At 43.0% G+C, this 24,340-nt stretch overlaps 2 protein-coding genes across 11 annotated transcripts in view; one reads left to right on the top strand and one right to left on the bottom strand.

Annotated features, from left to right (window-relative positions):
• The window catches only part of TRDMT1 (tRNA aspartic acid methyltransferase 1), a 76,522-nt gene extending 61,599 nt beyond the window's left edge, over nt 1-14,923 (bottom strand). For 7 of the 10 annotated variants that reach the window (XR_011433895.1, XR_011433902.1, XR_011433901.1 and 4 more), the window contains exon 1: nt 1,751-1,922. Coding sequence is in view for 3 of the 10 variants with exons in the window: in XM_070254935.1 (XP_070111036.1) it covers nt 1,751-1,771 (21 nt within the window). In the remaining 7 variants the exon portion in view is untranslated. Of the gene's footprint in view, nt 1-1,750; nt 3,288-14,749 lie in introns of those variants that run through there. The other 3 variants (XR_011433909.1, XR_011433898.1, XM_070254936.1) reach the window with 3 other exon arrangements.
• A 1,392-nt stretch (nt 14,924-16,315) lies between these two features.
• Nucleotides 16,316-24,283, top strand: VIM (vimentin). The gene is given in 9 exon segments (NM_001243145.1): nt 16,316-17,023; nt 17,663-17,723; nt 20,147-20,242; nt 20,330-20,491; nt 21,011-21,136; nt 21,698-21,918; nt 22,390-22,433; nt 23,017-23,102; nt 23,922-24,283. Coding segments are annotated over 9 exon segments (1,401 nt in total). The 5' UTR covers nt 16,316-16,460; the 3' UTR covers nt 23,964-24,283.
• The last annotated feature ends 57 nt before the right edge of the window (nt 24,284-24,340 follow it).

Raw genomic sequence — 24,340 nt, 5'->3', positions numbered from 1 at the left:
CTCAGTATCAAACGTTTAAGACATTTCAGTTATTCATTATATGAACAGTATAGTGAACTTTCTTGCATATTAATATTCAAACCCTCTGATATTTTCATCAAATAGAGTCTAAAGGAGGGGTTACTGGGTAAAAGATAATAATTATTACATAAGTTCTTCATGCATATGGTCAAAACTCATTTCCAAAAAGACTACAAGGCCCAAATTCCCGTCAACAGTGGCTGAGAATGCTCACTTGCTGTATCCTCATGAACTAGTGCTGCCATTTTTAACTCTGTCAACCTTTTTTTTTTTTTTTTTTTTGTGGAAGATTAGCCCTGAGCTAACATCTGTGCCAATCTTCCTCTATTTTATGTGGAACACCGCCACAGTGTGGCTTGACAAGCAGTGCTAGGTCTGTGCCCAGGATCCAAACCTGTGAACCCCAGGCCACTGAAGCAGAGCACACAAACTTAACCACTGCATCACTAGGCTGGCCCCATCATAAGTTCATTTTGATGCTTCCATTTTAAGCCTTGCTTTATCTAACGTGGTGCTTATTGCTCATTTCCTTCCTTCTCAGACCCACCAGTAGGCCATCTTTTCACCAACGAGGCTACACCATACTATGTGTTCCCACACTGAATCCTGTTTAAATTACAGTGCTACACAAAGTTTAGAAGACTCCATTTCTTTTTCTTTTCCTTTTTGACTTTTGCCCCAATATCCTCAAATTGGCCCAAAGTTGACAGGTCCAGATAATCTTTCCAGGTATCGTCATCTCTTCTGCACACATCACTAGCTATCCGGAAAGAAAATGAAACGAGAAAAGAGGAGGGGAGGGAAAACAAAATGAGAGGGAAGGAAAAAAAGAGCACTAAGGTATAAGGCACCTGGCCTCCCAAATATTGCCCTCATATACTCATTAAAAAAGTCATAAGATAAGACTGGGGCCGGCTCAGTGGTGCAGCAGTTAAGTTCACGCACTCCCCTTCAGTGGCCTGGGGTTTACTGGTTTGGATCCCGGGCACAGACCTACGCACACTTATCAAGCCATGCTGTGACAAGCGTCCTGCATATATAGAAGACAAAGATGGGCATGGATGTTAGCTCAGGGCCAATCCTCCTCAGCAAAAAGAGGAGGATTGGTGGCAGATGTTAGCTCAGGGATACTCTTCCTCAAAAAAAAAAAAAAGGTAATAAAATAGAAAGTATTTCAAGATTTAAAAATAAAATCTTTCTCTTGTTTTTCATAATTAGGAACCAAAATACAGGCCTTGCCTTATTTTTTAATTCAAAATAGTGCCAATGTTTTATTATTGTTACTATTTATTTTTAATTATGGGCAATTTTAGTACTAAATTCTAGTATTTCAGAAGTCCCTTGGGTGGATGGATGCATATCTGAGGGTTTTACTACCTTAAATCTGCCATGCCAATCAGGCATATTTGAGAAAAAATAACCAAATTGATGTCAAGAATTAAGAATTAAGAGAGAAATTTACCTAACATACCAAATTATCAAATTCCCAGCAAGTTTTGATGTCTATATAATTTTCATAATAGTATCTGGGATCTTCAAGGACAAGCACACCAACACAGGAGGCTTACATGACATTCCAATTAAAAGTCTATATTCATATTATTCTTAGATACCCTCCTCCAAAACTATCACAAGGCAGTCACAGACATCTTTGGCATGAGCTCAGAGTTGCGTATATCTGTACACATATGTCTATGTGTTAGTTTTCACATTAAAAAAAAAGTTATACCTGGGGCCGGCCCTGTGGCATAGTGGTTACATTCAGCGTGCTCTGCTTTGGCAGCCTGGGTTCGTGGGTTCAGATCCTGGGTGCAGACCTACACCACTGGTCAGCCATGCTGGGCTGGTGTCCCAAATATAAAGTGGAAGAAGACTGGCACTGATGTTAGCTCAGGGCTAATCTTCCTCAAGCAAAAAAAAAAGAGAAAGCTTGGCAACAGGTCTAATGTTCCTCAGCAAAAGAAAAACAGTTATGACTGAAATGCAAAGAAATAATAATTTACACACAATACATAATATATTTTATTTAACTTGTGTCAAGACTAGTTTATTTTAGTACACATAGGAATCTAGGATTATCTTACAACTGATCAGTTTTTTAACTTCATGTAAACACTATTTTTAAACACATCTCAGTTCCCAAAACAATAGCATAAATCAGTCCCAAATGATATGTCAGTTGCTTAAAAAAAAAAAAAAAAGCTGCCCATCAAAAAAAGATTAATAAATATTTAAAACCACTCCCTCCCATTTAAAGATTTACTTTGTGACTAGAGTAGGCGCCCATGAGAGTCCCAATAACAACACGTGATGTAGAAACCATCTGCTCCTCCGCAGCACCAGCAACTTTGGGGTGAACGTTTGTGAAGTCAGAGCATCCCCAAGGTGAACCTCTCCCCTTTTATCTTTAAAAGGAGTTCAAGTGCAAGTTTTGACTAAAGTACCGAACACTAGACACCACATTGTAAAGTGAAATACAACAGGATGAGACAACATTTTCAAGGGAAGGGTTCCAGAAAGAGTTACATAACTCTTACAATCACTTACTCACATTGAAGGTAGAAAGAGTTGGAGCTTATTGAGGATGAAGGTTTTTGGAGAAAGTTGCCAGCACGCTCTGCGGACTGACCTTTCTCCCCCGGAGGTCTATGGGGGCTATTTGCCTAAAGCAAAGAGCTTCAAAGGACCACCCAGGGATTTTTAAATTGTACGCTCATTATCCTCTGAGTTTTAGAAGATAAAGGATTTCCCTTGGACCAGATCTGAGGCATGCAAGACAGAGCTGGCTGCCTTAGATCCTGCTCAAGGATCACCGGCTAGAGAGAAGGTACCATAGCAAAAAGAAGCAAGAGTGCACTTTGGAGCAACTTCTGTGGGCTGTGGAGGCCGAAATAAAGATACACTTCTGCTTGTCAAGGGAGCTTTGAGAAACACTCCCAACACTGAGAAGTTTCCAAAGAAGCACCTGATAGAAAAAGGGCTAATTTTAAACACACGCCAAATGGAAAGGTGAAAACTCTAGATCCTCAACAGTACTAGCCAAGGAAGAACTTTCTTACCTTCCTCACCTCTTCTCCATGACCTCTACCCCAGGAGCCGCAAGAAACCTTAGTTAGGAAGATGGGGAAGCAAGAGGAGAAACACTTAGTAGAGAGAGAGAAAGAGAAATGCAGCACTTCCATTTCCTCCGGCTCCTTGCCTCCAGCATACTTAAGCTGGGAGAGGGAAGAAACATAACTTTAAAGCAGGATTGAAATTTTGATGATTACAGGGACCTGCAGATTATAAATCACTTTGATTAATTTTCTCAATTAGAAGCAATCAGCGAATTGTCTCATTTTAACAAGAGTGACCAGAAAAGTCATGGGAACTGCTTGAATTTTCATTTGCAAAATGACCAGACCATTTTAGAAGTTGCCCTTGTCTTCTTCTTCTCTCCTGCCCTTGCCTTTCAGACACATGCTTTTTTCCCCCTTATCACACTATAGTTTAATAATAATAACAACAATTACCACCCGCATTATTGAGTGCTTACCCTGTGCCAGGCACTCTGTGAGGTATTTTATATACTACCTCTCTCATTTCCTCTTCATACAACCGGTATTATTATCACCCCCATTTTACAGATGAGTAAACTGAGGCTTGCCTATGGTTGTACCATTAGTAAGTAGAGGATCTGGAAATTTACCCAGGTAGCCTGACTGCAGAGTCTGTCATCTTTCTCCAAAAGAATGAATGAAATGTGGTCTCTCAGTTCAAAGGATAAAAAAATCAGGCTTGCTTTCTTTAATAAAACATATATGGATCTCCCCCATTTCATGAGAAAGTGGAAACATTCCACTGAAGGAGCATTAGTAGAGAAGTAAACATAGCTATTGTTTGTAATCATAAAATCTGCTGACATACACACTTATTCCAAACTCCCGGATGACATCATTATGTCAATAATCACAAGGCTTCGTCAATCCAGAACTAAAATAACAATAATCACAACAATATCTAAAATTTGTAAGGTTTGACCATTAAAAACTGCATTTTCATATATTAATCTAATTTTATCCTCACAACAATTTTCTGTGAGTAGGTATCTTCAATACCATATTTTTGATGAGGAAACTAAGATTAAAAGCTTTAAAAAAAATTGTGATTTATTTAACCTCCAAAACAAATACACGACAGAGCCAGGACTAAAGGGGGCACAAATCAAAGGGAAGTTGAAATATCAACCAATTTCGTATCAACTTCTAAACTCCTCTTTACCATCCATATTTATATTGATCATTACATGTCGCATTTTTCAGTAAGCAAAATGCCTCATGAATCCTCTTACATGTACTGAATCCCTCACTTCATTCTGATGAGATAATTCGTAGGAGGTAATAATGCATATGGTTTTCAGATGTAGAAACTGGGGCCTCAAAAGGCAAATGAGTTGGCCAAGTCAATGGAATATGAGAATCTTATAGGATTTTACAAACTTGACTTGAATTTATGTCCTAATATGGAAAGGCATGCCTTTTCTCACTAGAGAGGTTATTCTAGAATTTCAGAGTCATGCCAATATATTTCACAGTAACCTAGTCATCTGGATCTCCCCTCTCTGAGAAAGCCAAGGTTCACGTAAGCAATTAGCCCTGCTAATTAAATTCCGGGCTTTTTATATATATTTTTTGAATTCCAAAACTTAAAGTATTCTTTTCCATCTATTCTTCATCTCCTCAAAAGCAAAGACTCATAAACGTCTCCACTCTCCAGCTCGTATATTTTTCACATTCCCCACAGTCCAAATACTACCAGTTCACTAGCACAGTGGTTCTCAGACTTTAGCATTCCTCAGAATCATCTGGAAGTCTTATTAAAACACAGATTGCTGGTCCCTACCCCCGGAACTTCTGATTCAGTCAGTCTGGGGTGGGGACTGAGAGTTGGTATTTCTATCAAATTCCCAAGATGATGCTGCTGGTCTGGGTACCACGCTTTGCGAACCACTGGACGAGTCCTTCTCCCATGTCTTCCCTTAAAGGGTCCCCACAGAAAAGCGTTCAGCTGCTAAGCCTCATGAATCACACAAATGGTGCTCTGTGCCTTGGCCTCACATGGAAGGCTTCTATCTGGAGGAAAGAGAAACGGTTGTCATGACTCATGGTCTTTTTCAAGCTTTTCCAGCCACAAAATTGAAAACAGAAAAGGACTAAATTGAAAGCAAAATGCCAACAGCTAAAGCAACACTGTCTAAATTTTGAGACTTACGGCACTGTTTCTGGAGTTAGGACAAAAGATATAATAACGATTCAGGTGAACCCTAGGCTGGCCACACTAAAAGTTGGCACCACTGAGGATACCAGAAAAACCTAGAGCTCCTGTCCTAACCCCAGAGGCCAGCTCAGACACTTGGCTTCCAGTTTTATCTGTCATTGTGAGTTCTTCCATATAGTTCTCAAAAAACATTATTGACCTATAACTCTTGGAATTAACTAATTTTTTCTACAACTCCTGCTATTTTTTAATACAGAAAAAAAATATCAATTGCCAAGCAAATATTGCTGGAACGTCAAGCAGGTAGATGGAAAATCTGAAGAGAGAAGCTGGAAAGGAATTCCCCTCGAGTTCCCTTATTTTTGCAATTACCATTTCTTTAATTCCATTTTTCATTTCTTTGGAGAAGACTAAGGCATTTTATGTTTTGGCATAAAGTACTTCAGTATTCTAGTTTATTTATCAAAAGTGTGACTAGTATTGTAAATAGCACTGTCGCATTAAATAACAAAAAATAGTGGACAAGAAATGTTGTTATTATAAGATACAACATTTCTGCTGAGAAGATAAGCTGTTAGTTCTTAGATAGCAATATACTGGGGCCAGCCCAGTGGCATAGTGGTTAAGTTTGCGTGCTCCGCTTTGGCAGCCCAGGGGTCGCAGGTTTGGATTCTGGGTGTGGAACTAGCACTGTTCGTCAAGCCATACTGTGGCAGCATCCCAGATAAAATAGAGGAAGATTGGCACAGATGTTGGCTCAGGGCCAATCTTCTTCACCAAAAAAAAAAAGAAAGGAAAAAAAAGATAGTAATATATTGCAGGAACCACTTGACCTTTTACTCTGATCACTACAAGTCCATTAAATTTCAAAATATGAGCCAGCCACTGAATAAGATGCTACTAAATAATAAACCTATGCCATCCAAATGTAGTTTTTTCTGTCTCAGGGCAAAGAAAAAAGGAAAACAGAAGCATAATGGTAAGGTCACTGAAAACACAGATTTTGAAAGAAGTCATTCTGTATGAGCATGAGTCACCAAAACTACTTCCTTAGTGATAAAAGTTGCCTAAGTAACCTAGATGCCTTATATGCTAAGAAATACATGGGCAGTGTGTTGGGTTTCAAACCCACTAGTCATTTCCTTTCCTTAATTGCTAACTGCTCTTCCTGGCTGCAGTTTGGGGCCTGTGTTTTCTGTAGTAACCCAGCAACTAGTTATTATGCTATATTTTATCAAGGAGAACAAAACAGTTAACTTCACATTTCCATGGATTTGAGAGTAAAAGCCGACGTTATTTCACCAAGGCATTTCGACTTTACTGGGGGCATTATGAAACTAGATCTCAATGTGGCTGCCCAATTTTGCAAGACTTAGAGATAAAATGATTTAACAGAGAAGAGAGAAGTCCTTTAGGTGCCCTCTGAGTGCACGGAAGCTGCTTTATTCATTTTGGGGTCCTGAGCACCCATCAGACAGCCTGGCACACAGTAGGACTGAAAACGCATTGCCCGAAGAAGGTCACTGGTTCTCTTCAGAGTAATCCACTGTATCAAGTAATTGTGCGGCTACCGAGTTAGGATTTCATCAGGCTTTTTAACACTTTCATGCATTCTTTTTTCCTGGATCTACAATGGGACCTTGACACTTATTTGTTGTTCTTGCTCTTGTACACACGAAGTATTTTAAGGATGCTCTATTTTAAAATGGAGCAGGTGTTGATGACCATTACTTAGAAAACTCTGATATGCAAAAGCAAGGAGATTAGTATTGCTAAAGAAAGTTTTTAAACTGGGTAGTAAGCAAATATGTTTTATCAGTAATGTTGCTTTCGTTTGGCTTTGAGAATCCTGGTTGTGGTATAATTCACTGAATCTCCCCTCATTTCACACAACTGCCCCATCATTCTTGGACTGTACAATGTTAGTAACCTAAATGTTAATAAATCTCCCTAAAATTCAAACTAGTAGAGAGTGAGTAGAAGTTGTTCTTACTTATAGGGGGAATGTCTTCCAAAAATGCGGTCAGCTTATTTCTCTTCCACTAGCAAATGTGGTTAAGGATTTTTATTCATTTAATTGTATGCAGGAGTCATAAGCCATAACTATCAAATCATGCTGGTGCGTTGAGTCAGAATTAAGAAATAAAATCTCTACAGAAAACCCCTGGAAATGTCTAGAGACATCTCGGTGATTCATTAAGGGCACCATATTCTCGGAATCAGAGGGGTGCTCTTGCTGCATCAGAACAGGAAAAAAAAAGCCCAAAGAAAGAGATAGATGGGCACCATGATAAGAATGCCAAAGAAGACTTGGGGATGTCACCAACAGTAATACACAAATACCACAACCTGTGAGATAGCAAAGTACAGTGAAGTTGAGAGCGTGGGGCCTGGAGCCAGAAGTCCTGCATTCAAATCGTAGGTCTGCCACTCCCTGGCTGTATGAGCTTAGTAAATTACTTAACTTCTCTGGGCCTCAGTTTCTTCATATGTCTAACAAGACTATGTGAGGATTAAATAAGTTAACACATGGTAAATAAGTTAACAGTTGGCAAATAGTAGGCACTCAATGTATGCAAGCTATCATTATGATTACCATTAGCATTCCTGTCCCAGCCAGGCTCCAACCCTAGTAATGACATCAACGTTATGCCTGGTTATCATTATCATTGTTTGGAGTTCACTAATCAAGGATTGTGAACACCAGTGCAGAGTCAGCAAAAGAAAAACCCTGATCTAGACGTGCAAAAATCTCTGCACTGTTTCTGTTCACACATGTGTAACCCCCTGACGTTCTAGAGATGACAGAGGAATAAATTACAATATTGTATCAGAACAATTTTTCATAATTTATGGTAGGAAGAAAATGTATTTAATCTATATTAAGCTCAAGTTCCAGAATATTTTTTGTAGTCATCCCACACATCCATGTGAGTCACGTTAGGAGGCATACTTCTAGCATGGAGCTAATTAGAAATATAATATTACTCAATATTTTAGAAACGACTGCAGCAGAATTAGGAACAGAGCTTCCAATACTTTCATTCTACCACAGTTAACTCAGAATGGTCTTTTCTTTCCTTATTTCTTGTCATTTTAATGCGTTTTCTTAATCCTTTGCCTTGCATAATTTTACCATTATACCATCTTATATTTCCTTCCAGTTTCCACGTGCCTTCATTTAGGGTTACTTTAATGGATGCATTTATTTTTTTCCTACTACTTTGTCTTTTGATATTCACTTCTAACTTCTACAAATCATACTGATCTTTGTCAGCACACACACAGAGCGAAGTTTGATGGCGTATATTTTAAACTCTGAGTTTATCAAACATATTCAAAAGTAAAATGAATATTCAAGATTCTGAAGAAAATCTTTTCAATGGCTAAATGAATGTGATATGTCACAGCAAATCATCTCCAAATTTTTGGAAAGATTGGGCAATTCGTTGATGGGTTTTGAGATCAGTGGGATGGAGTTCTTTTATTTTTCCCAAATACACGGGAAGGAGATTACGGCTATTTAGATCATCAATATTCCCTTTCCAACTTCACAGGTTACCATAAGGGCAAACCAGAAATTATTTTTTTAATTTATTCAGTTTTTTAAAAGAAAACTGCGCTATAAAACACTTATTATTGGGCCAGCCCAGTGGGGCAGCAGGTAAGTTCGCACGTTCCGCTTCTCGGTGGCCCAGGGTTCGCCGGCTGGCATCCCAGGTGCAGATATGGCACCACTTGTCCAGCCATGCTGTGGCAGGCGTCCCACATATAAAGTGGAGGACGATGGGCACAGATGTTAGCTCAGGGCCAGTCTTCCTCAGCAAAAAGAGGAGAATTGGCAGCAGATGTTAGCTCAGGGCTAATTTTCCTCAAAAAAAAAAAAAAAAACAGTTATTATCATTAGACCCATTACCTGAATATCTCCTGAAAAAAACTTCTACCACTCGGGAACTAGATAACCTCCTCCAAAGAGCAGAGTAAATTCCCAGGAAGCCAAAACACATGGCAACTTGTCTAGTAGCAGCATGCCCTTCATCTCTATCTTAAAAAATGGTAAAAACAACACTATAGGCCACGGGGCAAATAACTGCTTATTTTCTTGTGGTAGCCTCCCTCGGCCAATATCTAAACTGTGACAGCATCATTTAGGTCTCCTTCAAATAAGGTCTGGTTTTTATAACTGGGCTGGTTTTGTTTTGTTTTTTTGGATCAAGTGAACCAAATCTGAGAATTTAGCCTTATGTCTTTGTCTAATATCGACTTGAATTTTTTTTTCACACCAGGTTTTCCCTCCTTATGTTAATTAGCATCTTTTGTCCCTCCTACATACTTACCACCTTCTCTTTCCTTAGTCGTACACCGTACACTAGACTTTGACGAAATTATAAATTATATATAGTTCTATGGGAAGCTATAATCTGCTTTCTTCCTCCCCAAAAGATTCAAAGAGATTTCTAGGAGTTTGTCTTTAAGCTTCTTTTTCTCTGAACTTTAAAAAAACTGGTTTAGAGGATATCACAGAAGTCCCTGATTTTATACAAACTGTGGAAACCAGACCAACACATTCAAATCAGATAAGGAACAATATAAGCAATCAACATCAACTCACGTGAGCAGACGAGAAGTGCTAAGAGGTAAAACTGCAGATCCAGCTTCTACTCACCTTCATCAGGAGGTTTTACTTTGTAAAGAGCAGAGAAGGGAAGATACTTCCAACTAAGGGGATCTGAATGGATTATCTTTCATCTCAGATTAGCTTCCCACCTAAATATTTTTTCTGTCTATAACGCATCCATTCTCTTAGTTACTCTATCTAAAAGCTTAGAGCCCCCGACTTGCTTGTCCTCTAGCTGCACAGTCTCTAACAATTACCCCTCTTCATTCTCACTATACCCTCCAAGGTCAAGGTCAGGGTCTTTTTACCCTACACCTGATCGACTGCAAACAGCCCTCAAATTGGTCTCCCCAGTCCATCCCCCACAACATGCCAGAACAATCCTAAAACACAGTTACGAGCGAGAGAAAAGTGTGTGTGGCTGTGCATCGAGCTGTCCACATCAGAACTTGGGGGGATGGTGTGAAACTGATGGACGGGGGAAAGATGCTCACTCTCTTTGTGCGGCACGTCTTTCTCTTGGTCAAAATCGCAGTGAATTCCCACTGCCCACTACATTAATTATATACTCCTCTCCCTGGCATTTAGTCCTCCAACGCATGGTCCCATATTAGCTTTCAATTCTCCTCCCCCACAACCGCTCCATAATCCAGCCACACTGGGAGTCTCGCTATCCCCTACGTGTGTCCAGAACTCTGTCATCTATGTAATTTTTGCTTACACTCTTTCATCAGTTTTGAACATCCTTTCTCTACCATGATAAACTGTAAAAATCATACTCGTTCCTCAAATCCCACCTCTTCTAAATACCATTTCTGATCTCCACCAAATGCATCTGATCATTTCTCCATCTAAACTCTTTAGTATCTTACGCACACCTCCATCAGAGCACTCACGCACCACGTTCTGCCACGTCCTACAGCTCTCTATGTGCTTTCTAACCCTTTTACAAGGGGAGCAGCTGCACAGAGGCAGGAAAAGTTTTTTATTTACCTGAATATACTAAAAAGCACTGCAGCCAGTGAAGGGAATGAGGACACCTGTGTGCTGAATGGAATAGAAGGAAAGACCTGAGGGTGGGGAAAATGCGGTGTGTTCTTGGAACAGAGAGGAGCTTAGGGCCCCACTGAAATTGGTGTCTGGTGGGCAGCAGTGGAAACTGAGGATGGATGGGCATATGCAGCATGGCTTCAAAGGCCACAGTTGAGCTATGAGGCTCAATCTCTTCTGAGGCAAAATTTCTGCTTCCGTTATCATCTTTATCACAAACTTAATTATTTTGTTTGTTCCTTTATTTGAGCATTGTCTCTCTGCTCCACACATACATACACGTGGACTCGACTCTGTAGTCCAGGAGTGTATGGATTATACCTGCCTATTCACTTTCCCACTGTCTAGCAGAGTGCCTGGAACACAGTAAAATCCCATAAGTACATTGTGAGCGAGTGAGTCAAAATTGTGGATCATAATACCCTATAAAGATTAAAGGCAGTCATGTGTAAAGCAACTGGCACAATGCATGGATGTAGAAAGCACTAGTAAGTATTAGTCTCCTCTTTCTCGTCTTCCTTCCTTTCTTCCCTTCCCTTCTTCCTTCCCTCCTTCCTTCTTCCTTACTTCCCTCCCTCTCTGCCTCTATGAGCTACCCATGCATTAATTCACACATTCAACACACGTCCAGGCTTCTCTGTAGGCACTGGAGACAGGATAGTGAGTAAAAGAGAGAGAAACCCCTGCCTTCGTGGAGGCTACATTCTAATGAGGGAATGAGTGACCTACTTTGGATCCTCAGGGAGTCTTAAGAATGCAGTTATTAAGAAAATGAGGTTTCAGCTCAAAGACAGACACATTGGTGGGAGTAAGGAGAGTCTGGAAGAAGGGAAGCCAATTACCGTATTGCAGGGAGGAGGTGTAAAATGGCTTGGATGTGAGTGAGAGCAACATAACAGAGGAGTGGATACAAGAAGCAACGGAACGGGATATGATCCAGTTAGATCTGGATCTGGGTGAGGGGATCTGAGTGGTCAAGGGTAAGGAAGTGCAAAGATGATGGACATTTCCAGTCTTGTTAATTTGCTATGTTGCCTTGAACAGATAGGGAAGTTTGGATGGGAAGCTGCTGTGGTTAGTGGGTTTTTAGTCCAATTTTGGATATGATGCTTCTGAAGAGAGAGAAAGGAATCTAGGTGAAAATGTTTAACTCACAAAGTAAGGATTTACGGTACAGGTGGAAACCAAACTCCCTTCTTCCCTGTTATGAATCACCGTGACATCATTTGAATAACATAAAACATGATATTCTAATTTATCCACAAACTCCTCTAGGAATCTGCTCCTTCACAACACAATCTGATAATTATTCTCTCTCTTCAGCTCCTGAAACACAGTAGGTACCTAAATAGTATTTGTGAATTGAATTGGTTAGTAGCAAGTAAAATGCCATCACCAAGGCAAAGAGAAAAGAGAACTGCATTTGGAGTCAGAAAGGCCTCAATTCAAATACTTGCCCCCTTCCTCCCTCCACCACTAGTTATATGACCATGAGCAGCTTGTTAGCCTGCAGCTTAGACGCCTTGTCTGTAAAATAGATGATCAAATGTATCTTGCGGGATGCCAGGAGAGCATTAAGTTAAATTAAATGCATGCAAAGTGCCTGTCAACAAGTAAGCACAAAGATGGAAGCACTTCTTATATTATTGATCATTATTATCTTTATTACCACGGCTTTTAGATTTTGCTAAGCTTTTCACCATCTCACTTTATCCACCTGCTCATTTCTAACATTCCATCCAGGCGATCCAGCTAGAAGCTGTCCTCTCGGCATGGCCTTCTGCCAGACAGCTTCCCTAAACCCTCCACAGGCCACTAAGCTCCTCTCTGCACGGCTGGCTGGTCCGTCAGCTCAAATTGTCCAATTCCACTGACATCACCACAGCTTGCAAATTCCAACATCACTGTGAGGACTTTAGATTTGGTAATGTTTACGCCTGGCCTACAAATGGTATCACTGTGTCCTTAGTTATACACAAATTGCATCACACTGTGTTTGAAGCAGCTTCATAGCATTTAAATATACTCCTGAGATAGGTTTTCACAGCAATCAAAAAATAAATACAAAAACCAATGTCTATGTACTGTTTAGTTCCAAAAGCTAACTAAGAGGATGGGGTGCAAACATAGCAGGGTTAGTTATCATAGTCAAGGATGTTAGTTCAGACACACTGACTTCCGTCATTGATGACTATCACCCATTGATTTCCATCATTGATGACTATCACCCATTGGTTGAGGCACTGTGCTAGGTAGTACATAATTTATCTCAGAATGAAATTATTTCTTTCCTAGTCTCATGCATTCTACATGAATGAATAGGAGTGTTTTTGTAACCTTCACTTCTCTACACTCAACAGTCCACCCCAAGCTACGGCGATTTCTAATAGGAAGGACACACTTGATACTGTGTGTGTGTGCGCGCGCGCGCGTGCTATATGGCAAGTGCTATGGCAGACTGTGCCCTGCCCCTCCCCTAACTCCATATGTGGGAGCCCTACTCTCCAATGTCATGAGAATTGGAGGTGGGGCCTTTGGGAGGTGATTAGGTTTAGATGAGGTCATGAAGGTGGGGCCCCCACGAGGGGATTGGTGTTCTTAGAAGAAAAGGAAGACACCAGAGCCTGAGCTCTCTCTGCCATGTGAGGACACAGCAAGAAGGTGGCCATCTGCAAACCAGGAAGCAGGACACCTCATCAGACACTGAACTGGCTGGCGCCTTGATCTTGGACTGCCTGCCTCCAGAACGGTGAGAAATAAACGTTTGTTGCTTAAGTCACCCAGTGTATGGTATTTTGTCAGAGCAGCCTGAGCTAACTCAGACAGCAAGTGAACATCACACAGTCCTGGGAATACAGATTGCGGACAGGCTAGAAAGCAGAAGGGATACCCCTGAGATGATGAGGAGTGCCAGAGTCCTTCCCAGGGGAAGTCACCATAGCCCTGAGGAATCTGCTGTGATCACCAACAAGGCACACTGCCACACCGCACCAGAGCCGTGTCCTCATTTTCCGCAGTGAGTCAGTCAGCAAGCATCCCCTGACAGCACCACGGCATTGCCCTGGGATCAGCATTTTAGGCGGGAGAAAGGTCCACCCTCTCTTCCCCCATAGAGAGATGGCTTTTTCTCATCCTAAGGGTTCCAGGCAAACTCACAATGGTGACATTTGCTGAGCAGTGGCTTGAATAAAGGGTTCTCAGAGATTAAGACGGTAACTAACATGGAGCACGAGGGAGTCGGCCAGGGTGCCACACCCCAGGAATGCTTCTCGTGAGTGACCCACTGCCTCCCAGGGGCAGAGAATAAAAGGAACCCACAGTAGGTGAGCAGGTCAGCAAAAGTTCCTGCAGCTCAACCTCGGCAGCGCCATTTGCCAGAACTAACTGAAATGAGGTAAACAAAATATTGCCTACCAGAGGCTTGTACAAAGAAGCTAGAAGAAACCCTTCATTTGGTTCTAAACTATTTTTCTTAAATGCTAAGTAACCTCCAACACCCTACTTCCAAAAAAAAAAACCCACCCAAAACCCAGATCTTACTTTTTTCCCCCTATCTTTTCACTATAGAATCAAGATGCTTTTATTTTTACAAAGGTGAGTTTGGAGTTAATCCTTTCAGTACTCCCTAAATCTTCTAAATACTCAAAAAAAAAAAAAAAAAAAAAACCCCTGTGATTCTTAAATTGCTACTTAATCCCAAAAAGACTGGCTTGCCTTGGCTCCCATCATGCCCCTTTGAGGGTAACCACTCCGCTCGGCTTATTACTAAAATTGCAACAAAAACCCTTGAGTTGAGTGATTTACCTAGAAAGGTCTTGGTGGTGGAATCTGAACACTGCCTTGGTGCCTTAGGCCAAACGTTCTCTGCTCTGTAGACGGCTTGACTTCCCTCACTCCAAGACCGACTGCACGAATTCTTCTGAAAAGCAGGCCAAGAGGACCTGTGACATTTTCCAGATAACTCACCAGAATCCTGCAGGGTCCCTCGCTGAACTAAAATGAACACGTAAATCTATTTCCTACAAACACTGTGTCGTTTGAGTTATATAATTGCCTTTCATTAATCAAATTCGGGTTTTAAAGCAACATCTAATTAATTCTATAATTGGCGCAGATTATAGCTTTAATGATTTCCACTACAGCAGAAAAACCAGTGATCCCTTAGGTTGATTTTGAAACTACGAACGCTGAGTTTCCTCTTTCACCCAGAACTTTCAGATCGTGCTAAAAGACGGGTGTGGTTTCACTGGGGGAGGGGAGAGGCTGAGAGGAGACCGGAGAGGAGGGTGGAAGGAAATTTTGCAAAAAAAAAAAACCTTCCCCGAGTGCATTCATGATGCCAGAGACCCATGCTGGGCGGCTATCGAGGGTCCGCAGAAGTTTCTTGCTAACGAGAAGTCCGCACACTGGAGGAAAGTCAGACTTTGGCGAGTTCTTAAGAACTTAGGAGGGCTCTAGTCTCCCCCTAGGCAAACCGCACACTAGAAAGCTGCGCCCTCACTCAAAGTTGGGTAAAACTGACAAAAAGTAGCGTGCGCGGGGCCCGCGGAGACTTCAGTCAATCTCGTCTAACGGTTTTCCCGATCCGCTAGGATCCCTCAATCTCGACGGACAGAAGGGCGCAGAGACTCAGTGCCTGTGACTCAGCGACCCCACCCCTCTTCCCGGGGCTTTCCTCGGCCGCTGCCTTGCAGCTCGCGCGGTCCAAAGCCGGACCGAGCCCGTTAAGTCCCTGAACGGGAACCCCCAAAAGAAGAGGATGAAGAGAGATGCGGAGCGGGGCGGTCCCCTTTTCCAAGCGGCCGGTGCGCGAGGCTGTCCTGGGCTGTGCGCGCCCCCACCTCGCACTCCAGCCTCAGGCGCTCTTTGTTTCTTTCTCCGCGCCTTCCGATCGGCTGGATCCCTGACTCCCCCCTCTTCCTGCTCCTTTGCCCGCGGGTCTCCCCACCCACCCATTCCCGGCCGACCACAGCCCTGCGGTCTCGCGCCCCTCCCACCCGCGCCTCTCCTCCCACGCCTCTTTGGCGCGCTGCCCAGGACCCCTCTGGTTCAGTCCCGGGCGGGCTCCCCAACCACCTCGCGACCCCGCCTTTTTTAGCACCCAGAGAGAAGCAGAGCTCAGGCCATCACCAGAAAAGTCCCTTAAGTCCCAGCCCAGCCAAGAAGTAATGGGACCGTGCCCAGCCCCAAGCAACGGAGAAGCGGGGAGGAGGAAAGCTCGAGGGGGCCCCTGCCCCAACCCCCCGCCCACCCTTCCCGCTTCTCGCCCGGTCCCCATTGGCTGGCGCGCTCCGCGGCTGGGATGGCAGTGGGAGGAGACCCTCTTTCCTACCCGGGTTATAAAAACTGCGCCCTCGGCGGGGTCTCGTCCTCTGCCACTCTCGCTCCGGGGTCCCCGCGCCAGAGACGCAGCAGCGCTCCCACCGCCCACACCCACCGCGCCCTCGCTCGCCTCTCCTCCCGGAGCCAGTTGGCACCACCGCAGCCGCCCAGCCCACCGCCACCCTCTGCAGCCATGTCCACCAGGTCCGTGTCCTCGTCCTCCTACCGCAGGATGTTCGGCGGCCCCGGCACCGCGAGTCGGCCGAGCTCCAGCCGGAGCTACGTGACCACGTCCACCCGCACCTACAGCCTGGGCAGCGCGCTGCGCCCCAGCTCCAGCCGCACCCTCTACTCCTCGTCCCCGAGCGGCGTGTACGCCACGCGCTCCTCGGCCGTGCGCCTGCGGAGCAGTGTGCCCGGCGTGCGGCTGCTGCAGGACTCGGTGGACTTCTCGCTGGCCGACGCCATCAACACCGAGTTCAAGAACACCCGCACCAACGAGAAGGTGGAGCTGCAGGAGCTGAATGACCGCTTCGCCAACTACATCGACAAGGTGCGCTTCCTGGAGCAGCAGAACAAGATCCTGCTGGCCGAGCTCGAGCAGCTCAAGGGCCAGGGCAAGTCGCGCCTGGGGGACCTCTACGAGGAGGAGATGCGAGAGCTGCGCCGGCAGGTGGACCAGCTCACCAACGACAAGGCCCGTGTCGAGGTGGAGCGCGACAACCTGGCGGAGGACATCATGCGGCTCCGGGAGAAGTAAGGGGGCGCCCACGAGGGGCTGCGGGAGGAAGGGAGAGGAGAACAGGGCCACCGCGAGGAGCTGCCACGCCCCTGGGGATGTGTCGGGGCGGCAGCTGCCTCGGGGACAACGGGGGACGAGGCTGTGGCTGCAGCGGCTCAGCCCCGCCCTGAACCTAGACCTCGAGTTAGCATTTCCCCTCCCCCTGCATTGCCCAAGAACGCTCCCTTTCAAGTTGCAGATTTCTTAAAACTGCTACTTTGCCTGTAGTCAGAGGTCCTTGGAAACGATGAGCGCGAATTCCCTAAACTTTTAGAAAGTTTCCTGGCCCCGTCTGGCGGGCTGCCAGCCATGGGGCGGGAGGAGAGGATGGCTGCGCAGGAAGCGAGACAAAGGGCTTGCAGAGGCTCCTCGGGGGCGGGGGCCGGCGTTCGCCTTGCAGGTCACTGTGGCGACCGTGATTGCTTTTCCACGCTAGGGCCGAGGTCCCGCGAAAACTTGCCGAGGGCAGCAGTCCTAAAAGCCGCGGTCACTGGCTGCCCGTGGACGTGGCGCAGCGACTCTGGTCCGGCGGTGCGGCGGGGTGGTGGTTGGGTGGGGCCGCCCCGCCCTTGGCGGTTTTACAGTTCCCGTTTGGTTAATGTGCGATGTTTCAGGTTGCAGGAGGAGATGGTTCAGAGAGAGGAAGCCGAGAGCACCCTGCAATCCTTCAGACAGGTTTGTAGATTCTCTTCCCACGCGCGGCCACCGGACCCCACCCCACCGACCCAAGGGCAATTCTAAAAGTTACTTAACCTACATCGAAATAGTGCAAAACTTCACGTCTGTGCGCAAAGCCCCCTAGTGGCAGAAAGACTACAGATTGGAGCTTCTCGGGATAAAAACCCTTGAATGATTTAAGCCGTCCCTTGGAACAAAAAGTCCTTTTAACCTTTTACTTTGTTTCAAGATTTTTTCCAAAGAAATATTTTTTCCCTTTTCCTTTTTGCAACACGTTGACCTTCTGATTCCCAACAGTTACAGCTTGATGGAGATTGCGGTTTGCCACAGTCAAGTTGGCTAACTTTTACAAGGCCGCAAAAAGCGCAATTACGCGCTGTAGTTTAAAATATCAAACGCGTTGGCGGATCAGAAACTTAGTTTAAATGGAATGAAGCCAGCAAGTTTCCTTTTTTCTCTGCAAGTTCCACTGTGGCGTTAAAGTTAGATGGAAGTTCCGCTGTGAACAACTATTTTGTGATCTAATAAGGGTGAAAAGGAGCCATCTGTCCCCTTGGCTGAACGATATTAATGGTTTCTACGGGCTTCACTATGGAATGTAGATACAGACATTCTGGCAAGTGTGGTGGCTCTGGACAGAAATAATAGGAGTCTTTGTGTTCCCAGAGAAGCTTTGCAACAGGCTACATTCTTATTGAATATGTAATGATGTAAGCACAGTTCTAATTGGACACAAGTATTTGCTAACATCCGTTATCTAATATCTGGCCCGGACTTGTGAAGTATGTGATGTGAAAAGTTCTTAAAGCTACAATCATACCTCACATTTGGTAAGGCCTTTCTCCATTGGGTTCTTGTATCCTTTAGCACTCTCCCGATAAAGAAAGAATAACCCTAACCCTGAAGAATGGAATTTTAATTAAAGGGATTTTTTGCTCCAAAGTTAGATAGACTTAAGGATTTTTAACTTGAAATTGGAATTCAAAAGCGGGATGAGTTCTCAGCACACTTTTAGTCTCCTGAACACTTACTGAGATTGACCATGAAACCACTCTCAGATTTTAGTCTAGAATAACATTTTGAAGCAGAAATACATTTGCCAAATTAATTTAAACACAGCGCTGTGTGGTTCATTTTAGTCATTGGGCATTTATGATCATCATATCTGTAGTGTTTCTTGTAGGAGTGAGTTAATATAAAAAAATATTAGTATAAAAGATCTCTACCTTAGAGATTAGGTAAGATCCCTGGTTCTCTTCAATGAAGTAGAATGTCACATTGAACATTTTTATAGAGGCTAGTCAGTTATCTTTTATATCCTTTTAAGGGCTTAAGAACAAGCAAAAATGAGTTTTTTCCCCCAAGCCTGATCTTTTTATCACCCATTCCTCATTCGCTTTTCCATGAAGGTGGTAGAAGTGTCTCACCATTTTAAGACGGAAAGGCTATAAACTGTAGTCCAATTTAATTGCTTCCAAGATAAGAGGTATAAAAATCCTCAGGACGTTCTCTCGAGGGGAAATAAAATCTTTGTGATGTAGCAGTTTACAAATGATGGGAACACACAACCTGTGCCAGAGCAGGAAGAATTCGACATAAAGTTTCCTTATATGCATTTGACCAAGTCATTCTGAAACTACCTGAGTAACTAACTGAATTGACACAGTGCTAAGTAAATAGGATGGACACACCCTTTCATAATAAGACTGGAGTTTCAGGAGAAAAACCTACGAGAGAAAGCAAAACAAATACAGTTCAGAATTACATTTCTTTTCCTTGTTTGCCTGAATTGCATCTTTGCTAGAGCATATCCTGAATTGGAGTATAAATCTGTCACCTGCATGCCAGATGACTACACACTTGCTTTGGATCCTTAAGGATAAATTTCAAAAGATCTGAGTAGAGAAAAAAAGAGCTTAGCTATACTGTACAACTTCTGAAGGCTGAATTTCTTTTCTCCATGTACTCGTGTGTACATGGAGTTGTGAAATCTTGTCAACTCTCATAATCACTTCATTCCATGACGTTCCAGAAAAAAAGAAACCTTAAAAATGCTGGAACACAGATTTTCTAGATTTAAAAAAATAATAAAAAACTTCACTGGTATAACGTAGGTTCAATGATAATTGATTTAGTGTGGTTTACCATGCTGGTGTACGTTTACTTATTTTGAAATGGTCTATTAGCCACCTGGACTACAATGTAGGAGTCACAACTCAGATTTCTTAGTGAAGAGAAGAAAGCTTAGTATGTGATAGCAGTGGGTGATTTACAAACTTATTCAAACGTCATAAAATTTGTCAATACCCTTGTATAGTACAGGGACTTAGCCCATATGGTTAACTTAAAATGAGTAAATGAGAGAAGCCCTTGACTTTAGCATCCTCCTCCACGTCATACCTTTTCTCTTTTCAAAACAGGATGTTGACAATGCTTCTTTGGCACGTCTTGACCTTGAGCGTAAAGTGGAATCCTTGCAAGAAGAGATTGCCTTTTTGAAGAAACTGCACGAAGAGGTAAGTGGAGCCACTTTTCGTGAATGAATGTGGGTGAAGCTGCTCCCATACTTGGCGTGGCTGACCTTCTGACTGTTCTTTCTTCAGGAAATCCAGGAGCTGCAGGCTCAGATTCAGGAACAGCATGTCCAAATTGATGTGGATGTTTCCAAGCCTGACCTCACGGCTGCCCTGCGGGACGTTCGTCAGCAGTATGAAAGCGTGGCTGCCAAGAACCTTCAGGAGGCCGAGGAATGGTACAAGTCCAAGGTAGGGAAACAAGTCACTGGCCAGAACAAAAGAAAAGCATTTTGTTCTGCAAATGTGATTCTTAAATACCGTTTAGCTCCAGTCGAAAAGCTGGCTTTAACTTCTTGTTCAAGTTTTTTTTTTTTGCTGCAGCCTCCACACCACTCACGCCCCCTCCCCTATTATAGCAAACTCCCTTTCCACTACCCTCTTTCCCCTGCTTCAAAGCCCACCCCAACATCATGCCCTTGACCTCCACACTTTTAAATGAGGGTGATAGAGAGAGAATTTCTGCTTGAAAATACCAGCGTCAGCATTCTACTGCTCTTTCTCTGGTTTTCAAAACAGAAATTGAGACACGTTCTGGAAGACATGGAGATTTGAACATACAATATAAAATTTGGTTTGTGTCATCTCATACTTGTTTATTTGTTTGTTTGCCATCTTTAAGCTTTCTCATGTGTCCAGGTAAGGTAGATTCTTGGGGGATTTGTGAACAAGCCACTGGAGTGATCTACATTTCTCGTTTCTTCCTGACAGTTTGCCGACCTCTCTGAGGCTGCTAACCGGAACAATGATGCCCTGCGTCAGGCGAAGCAGGAGTCAAATGAGTACCGGAGACAGGTGCAGTCCCTCACCTGCGAAGTGGATGCCCTTAAAGGAACTGTGAGTATGACACTGCAATAAAAGAGGGAAGAGAACCAACTTGGATCCATTCAATTGACTAAGCTAATGGTGATATATGAACAAAACTTCAAATCAAGAAAAATTTCTTCTTATTTATTTATGTATTTATGTTGAGGAAGATTTGCCCTGAGCTAACATCTGTTGCCAATCTTCTTTTTTTTTCATGTGGGCCACCACCACAGCGTAGCCATTGACAGACAAGTGGTGTGGTTCTGCACCTGGAAACTGAACACTCGCTGAAGCAGAGTGTGCCAAACTTTACCCTCTAGACCTTTGGGGCTGGCCCCAAAATTTGTGTTTTAATCCAAAGAAAATGAATTCTTAAGACAGGTTGAAAAAGCACTTTGAGATCTGAAGTTTTAAGCTTACATATGTTGTTGCTTCTAAGAAGAAGGACTTGGTGCTTGTATTCTCCATCTAAAATTGGAGGGTTGGCCATTTGCCACCAAGGGAAAAGATTGCAAATGGTCTGTAAGTGGTTCTGGGAGTAGCTGGGTTTTTCTGGAAAATAACATTGGAAGCCTTTCTCACCTCCTGCAGAATGAGTCTCTGGAACGCCAGATGCGTGAAATGGAAGAGAACTTTGCTGTTGAAGCTGCTAACTACCAAGACACTATTGGCCGCCTGCAGGATGAGATTCAGAACATGAAGGAAGAAATGGCGCGTCACCTTCGGGAATACCAAGACCTGCTCAATGTTAAGATGGCTCTTGACATTGAGATTGCCACCTATAGGAAGCTGCTGGAAGGCGAGGAGAGCAGGTATGGAACAAGGACTTGTGTGCGTGAATTAATAGCTGCCACTTGCTACATATTATGCCCCTCACTTTACATACGTTATCTCATTTCATCTTTAGAACATTTCTTCAAGGTAGCTCTTTACTGCTTTTTATAGATAAGGAACCATAAGTTCAGAGAGATTTAGTAGCTTGCTCCAGTCAGAGTTAATTGATCGCAGAGCTGGGATTTGAACACACAACTCTGTGAAAGTCAGCTCTCTTCGCACTCTTTCATGCCTCCAGTTCACACCCCTGCAGAGACAATGCTTGGAGTAAAGTAGTTTAAATGTACGAATGAGACGAATCTTAGATAAATGCTTCTGAAGCAAATCTCACACTTATAAATTACAAGAATTAATTTTCTTATTTGATGAAAAAAAGAGCGAATAAATTCATGCCTTGTTGTTCGAGCTGTCTTCCAAAAATTTTACTGTTTTTCTTCATCTTTTTATAGGATTTCTCTGCCTCTTCCAAACTTTTCTTCCCTGAACCTGAGGGGTAAGTGTTTGATTGCCCTTTATGAAAAATGTCAGCAGCTTGTAACCATTCTGTTTATGATAAAGCACTAATTTGAGGGGCAGAGGGGAGGAAGATTGGCCCTGAGCTAACATCTGTTGCCAATCTTCCTCTTTTTGCTTGAGGAAGATTGTTGCTGAGCTAACATCTGTGCCAGTCTTCCTCTGTTTTGTGTGTGGGACGCCACCACTGCATAGGTCTGCACGCAGGATCCAAACCCACAAACCCCAGGCTGCTGAAGCAGAGCATGCTAACTTAACCACCATGCCACTGGGCTGTCCCCAAAGCACTATTTTTTTTTTTTTTTATGATACCTGAGAAATGCCATACAAGAGAAAATTCTAGAAAACCTCCATAATTTTCAGACCAAGCACTGTCAAGTAGTGTCTTGCAATCTGTGCTTCCAGTTAAATTTAAACTCCATCTCAGTTCCTCCTTTGGAGTCTACATGAAGTATAGCCCATCTCCTTCTGATGCTACAGTGGGGTCAGGCACTGGGTTTTAAGATAGTGGATACCCTTTAGAATTTCATTTTTACTCACTTTGGGCCTGTTTCTTTATTCAGAAACCAATCTGGAATCACTCCCTCTGGTTGACACTCACTCGAAAAGGACCCTTCTGATTAAGACGGTTGAAACTAGAGATGGACAGGTTGGTATCTTTGAATCAAACTGGAGTAATCTCAGGCAGACACTGATGTCCTGTTAAATCCGTGAGTCTGTATCTCAGATACACCTAGCTAATTTGGGAGGTTTCGGCTTCACTCGTGACTACTAAAAAGAGAATAATCCCCTTCACACACACAGCACTACACACAGCCAAATAATTATTTGGCTTCTGCATGTGAAGGTCAGAGAACAATCTTTCTACGTTGAAAATTAGTGATTTTTCTATGCCCTTTAATTTAAAATGGGAGTACCGCTTCCTTAGGTTACTTCCTAGACTGGCTTCATGAACTGCTTCATTTGTTTACCTCAGTATTAGGAATGCTTTGATCCTGACATATGGCCTTCCCTAATGACTATCACCCAACCCTCCTAGGCCCTTTTACGTGGTACAAGGACATGCTGTGTGTTCAATTAGTTTCTCATTACCTCTCTATGCCAGGAAAGAAAAGGTCAAAATTTATTGTAATCTTTCCTTGCACATAAGCTTAAAATGTACTTATTGTGCATTTTAATATGTCTTAATTTCTTTTAGACTTTTCTGCATAGGATTAGTCAAGCATCCTTGAGAAACACAGTTCTTAAAAAGTTTTATTTTTTCGAGTCATAACATTGGATATTTATTTTGCCTATAAGTGAAAAGCATCTTACATACATACATATGTCCTTCCTAGCTGTAACCCTTTCCACTCAGAACCAATGGAAACAATATATTTAGTAGGATTTTTCTTAGTCATGCTTGATAGGGTAATTTAATCTTTAGCATGTAGTATTGTGTTTGATTAGAGTTTTATTTTTTTAACAGGTTATCAACGAAACTTCTCAGCATCATGATGATCTTGAGTGAAAATTGCACACACTTGGTGCAGCAATATATTACCAGCAAGAGTAAAAAAGAAATCCATATCTTTAAGAAACAGCTTTCAAGTGCCTTTCTGCAGTTTTTCAGGAGCGCAAGATAGATTTGGAATTAGGAATAAGCTCTAGTCCTTAAGAACCAACACTCCTAAAAGATTTAGAAAAAAGTTTACAACATAATCTAGTTTACGAAGAAGCCTTGTGCTAGAATACTTTTTAAAAAGTATTTTTGAATACCATTAAAACTGCTTTTTTTCCAAAAAGGATCTGACCAACTTGTTTCTGCTTCAATAAATCTTTGGAAAACTCTTTGGTGTCTTATTTATTTGATCCTAACGAAATGATTGTCTGAATTTTATGGGAATG

Source organism: Equus caballus, chromosome 29, assembly GCF_041296265.1.
Source record: "Equus caballus isolate H_3958 breed thoroughbred chromosome 29, TB-T2T, whole genome shotgun sequence".
NCBI lineage: Eukaryota > Metazoa > Chordata > Mammalia > Perissodactyla > Equidae > Equus > Equus caballus.
The sequence above is the reverse complement of the archived record's forward strand: the minus strand, read 5'-3'. Positions and strand labels throughout refer to the sequence as shown.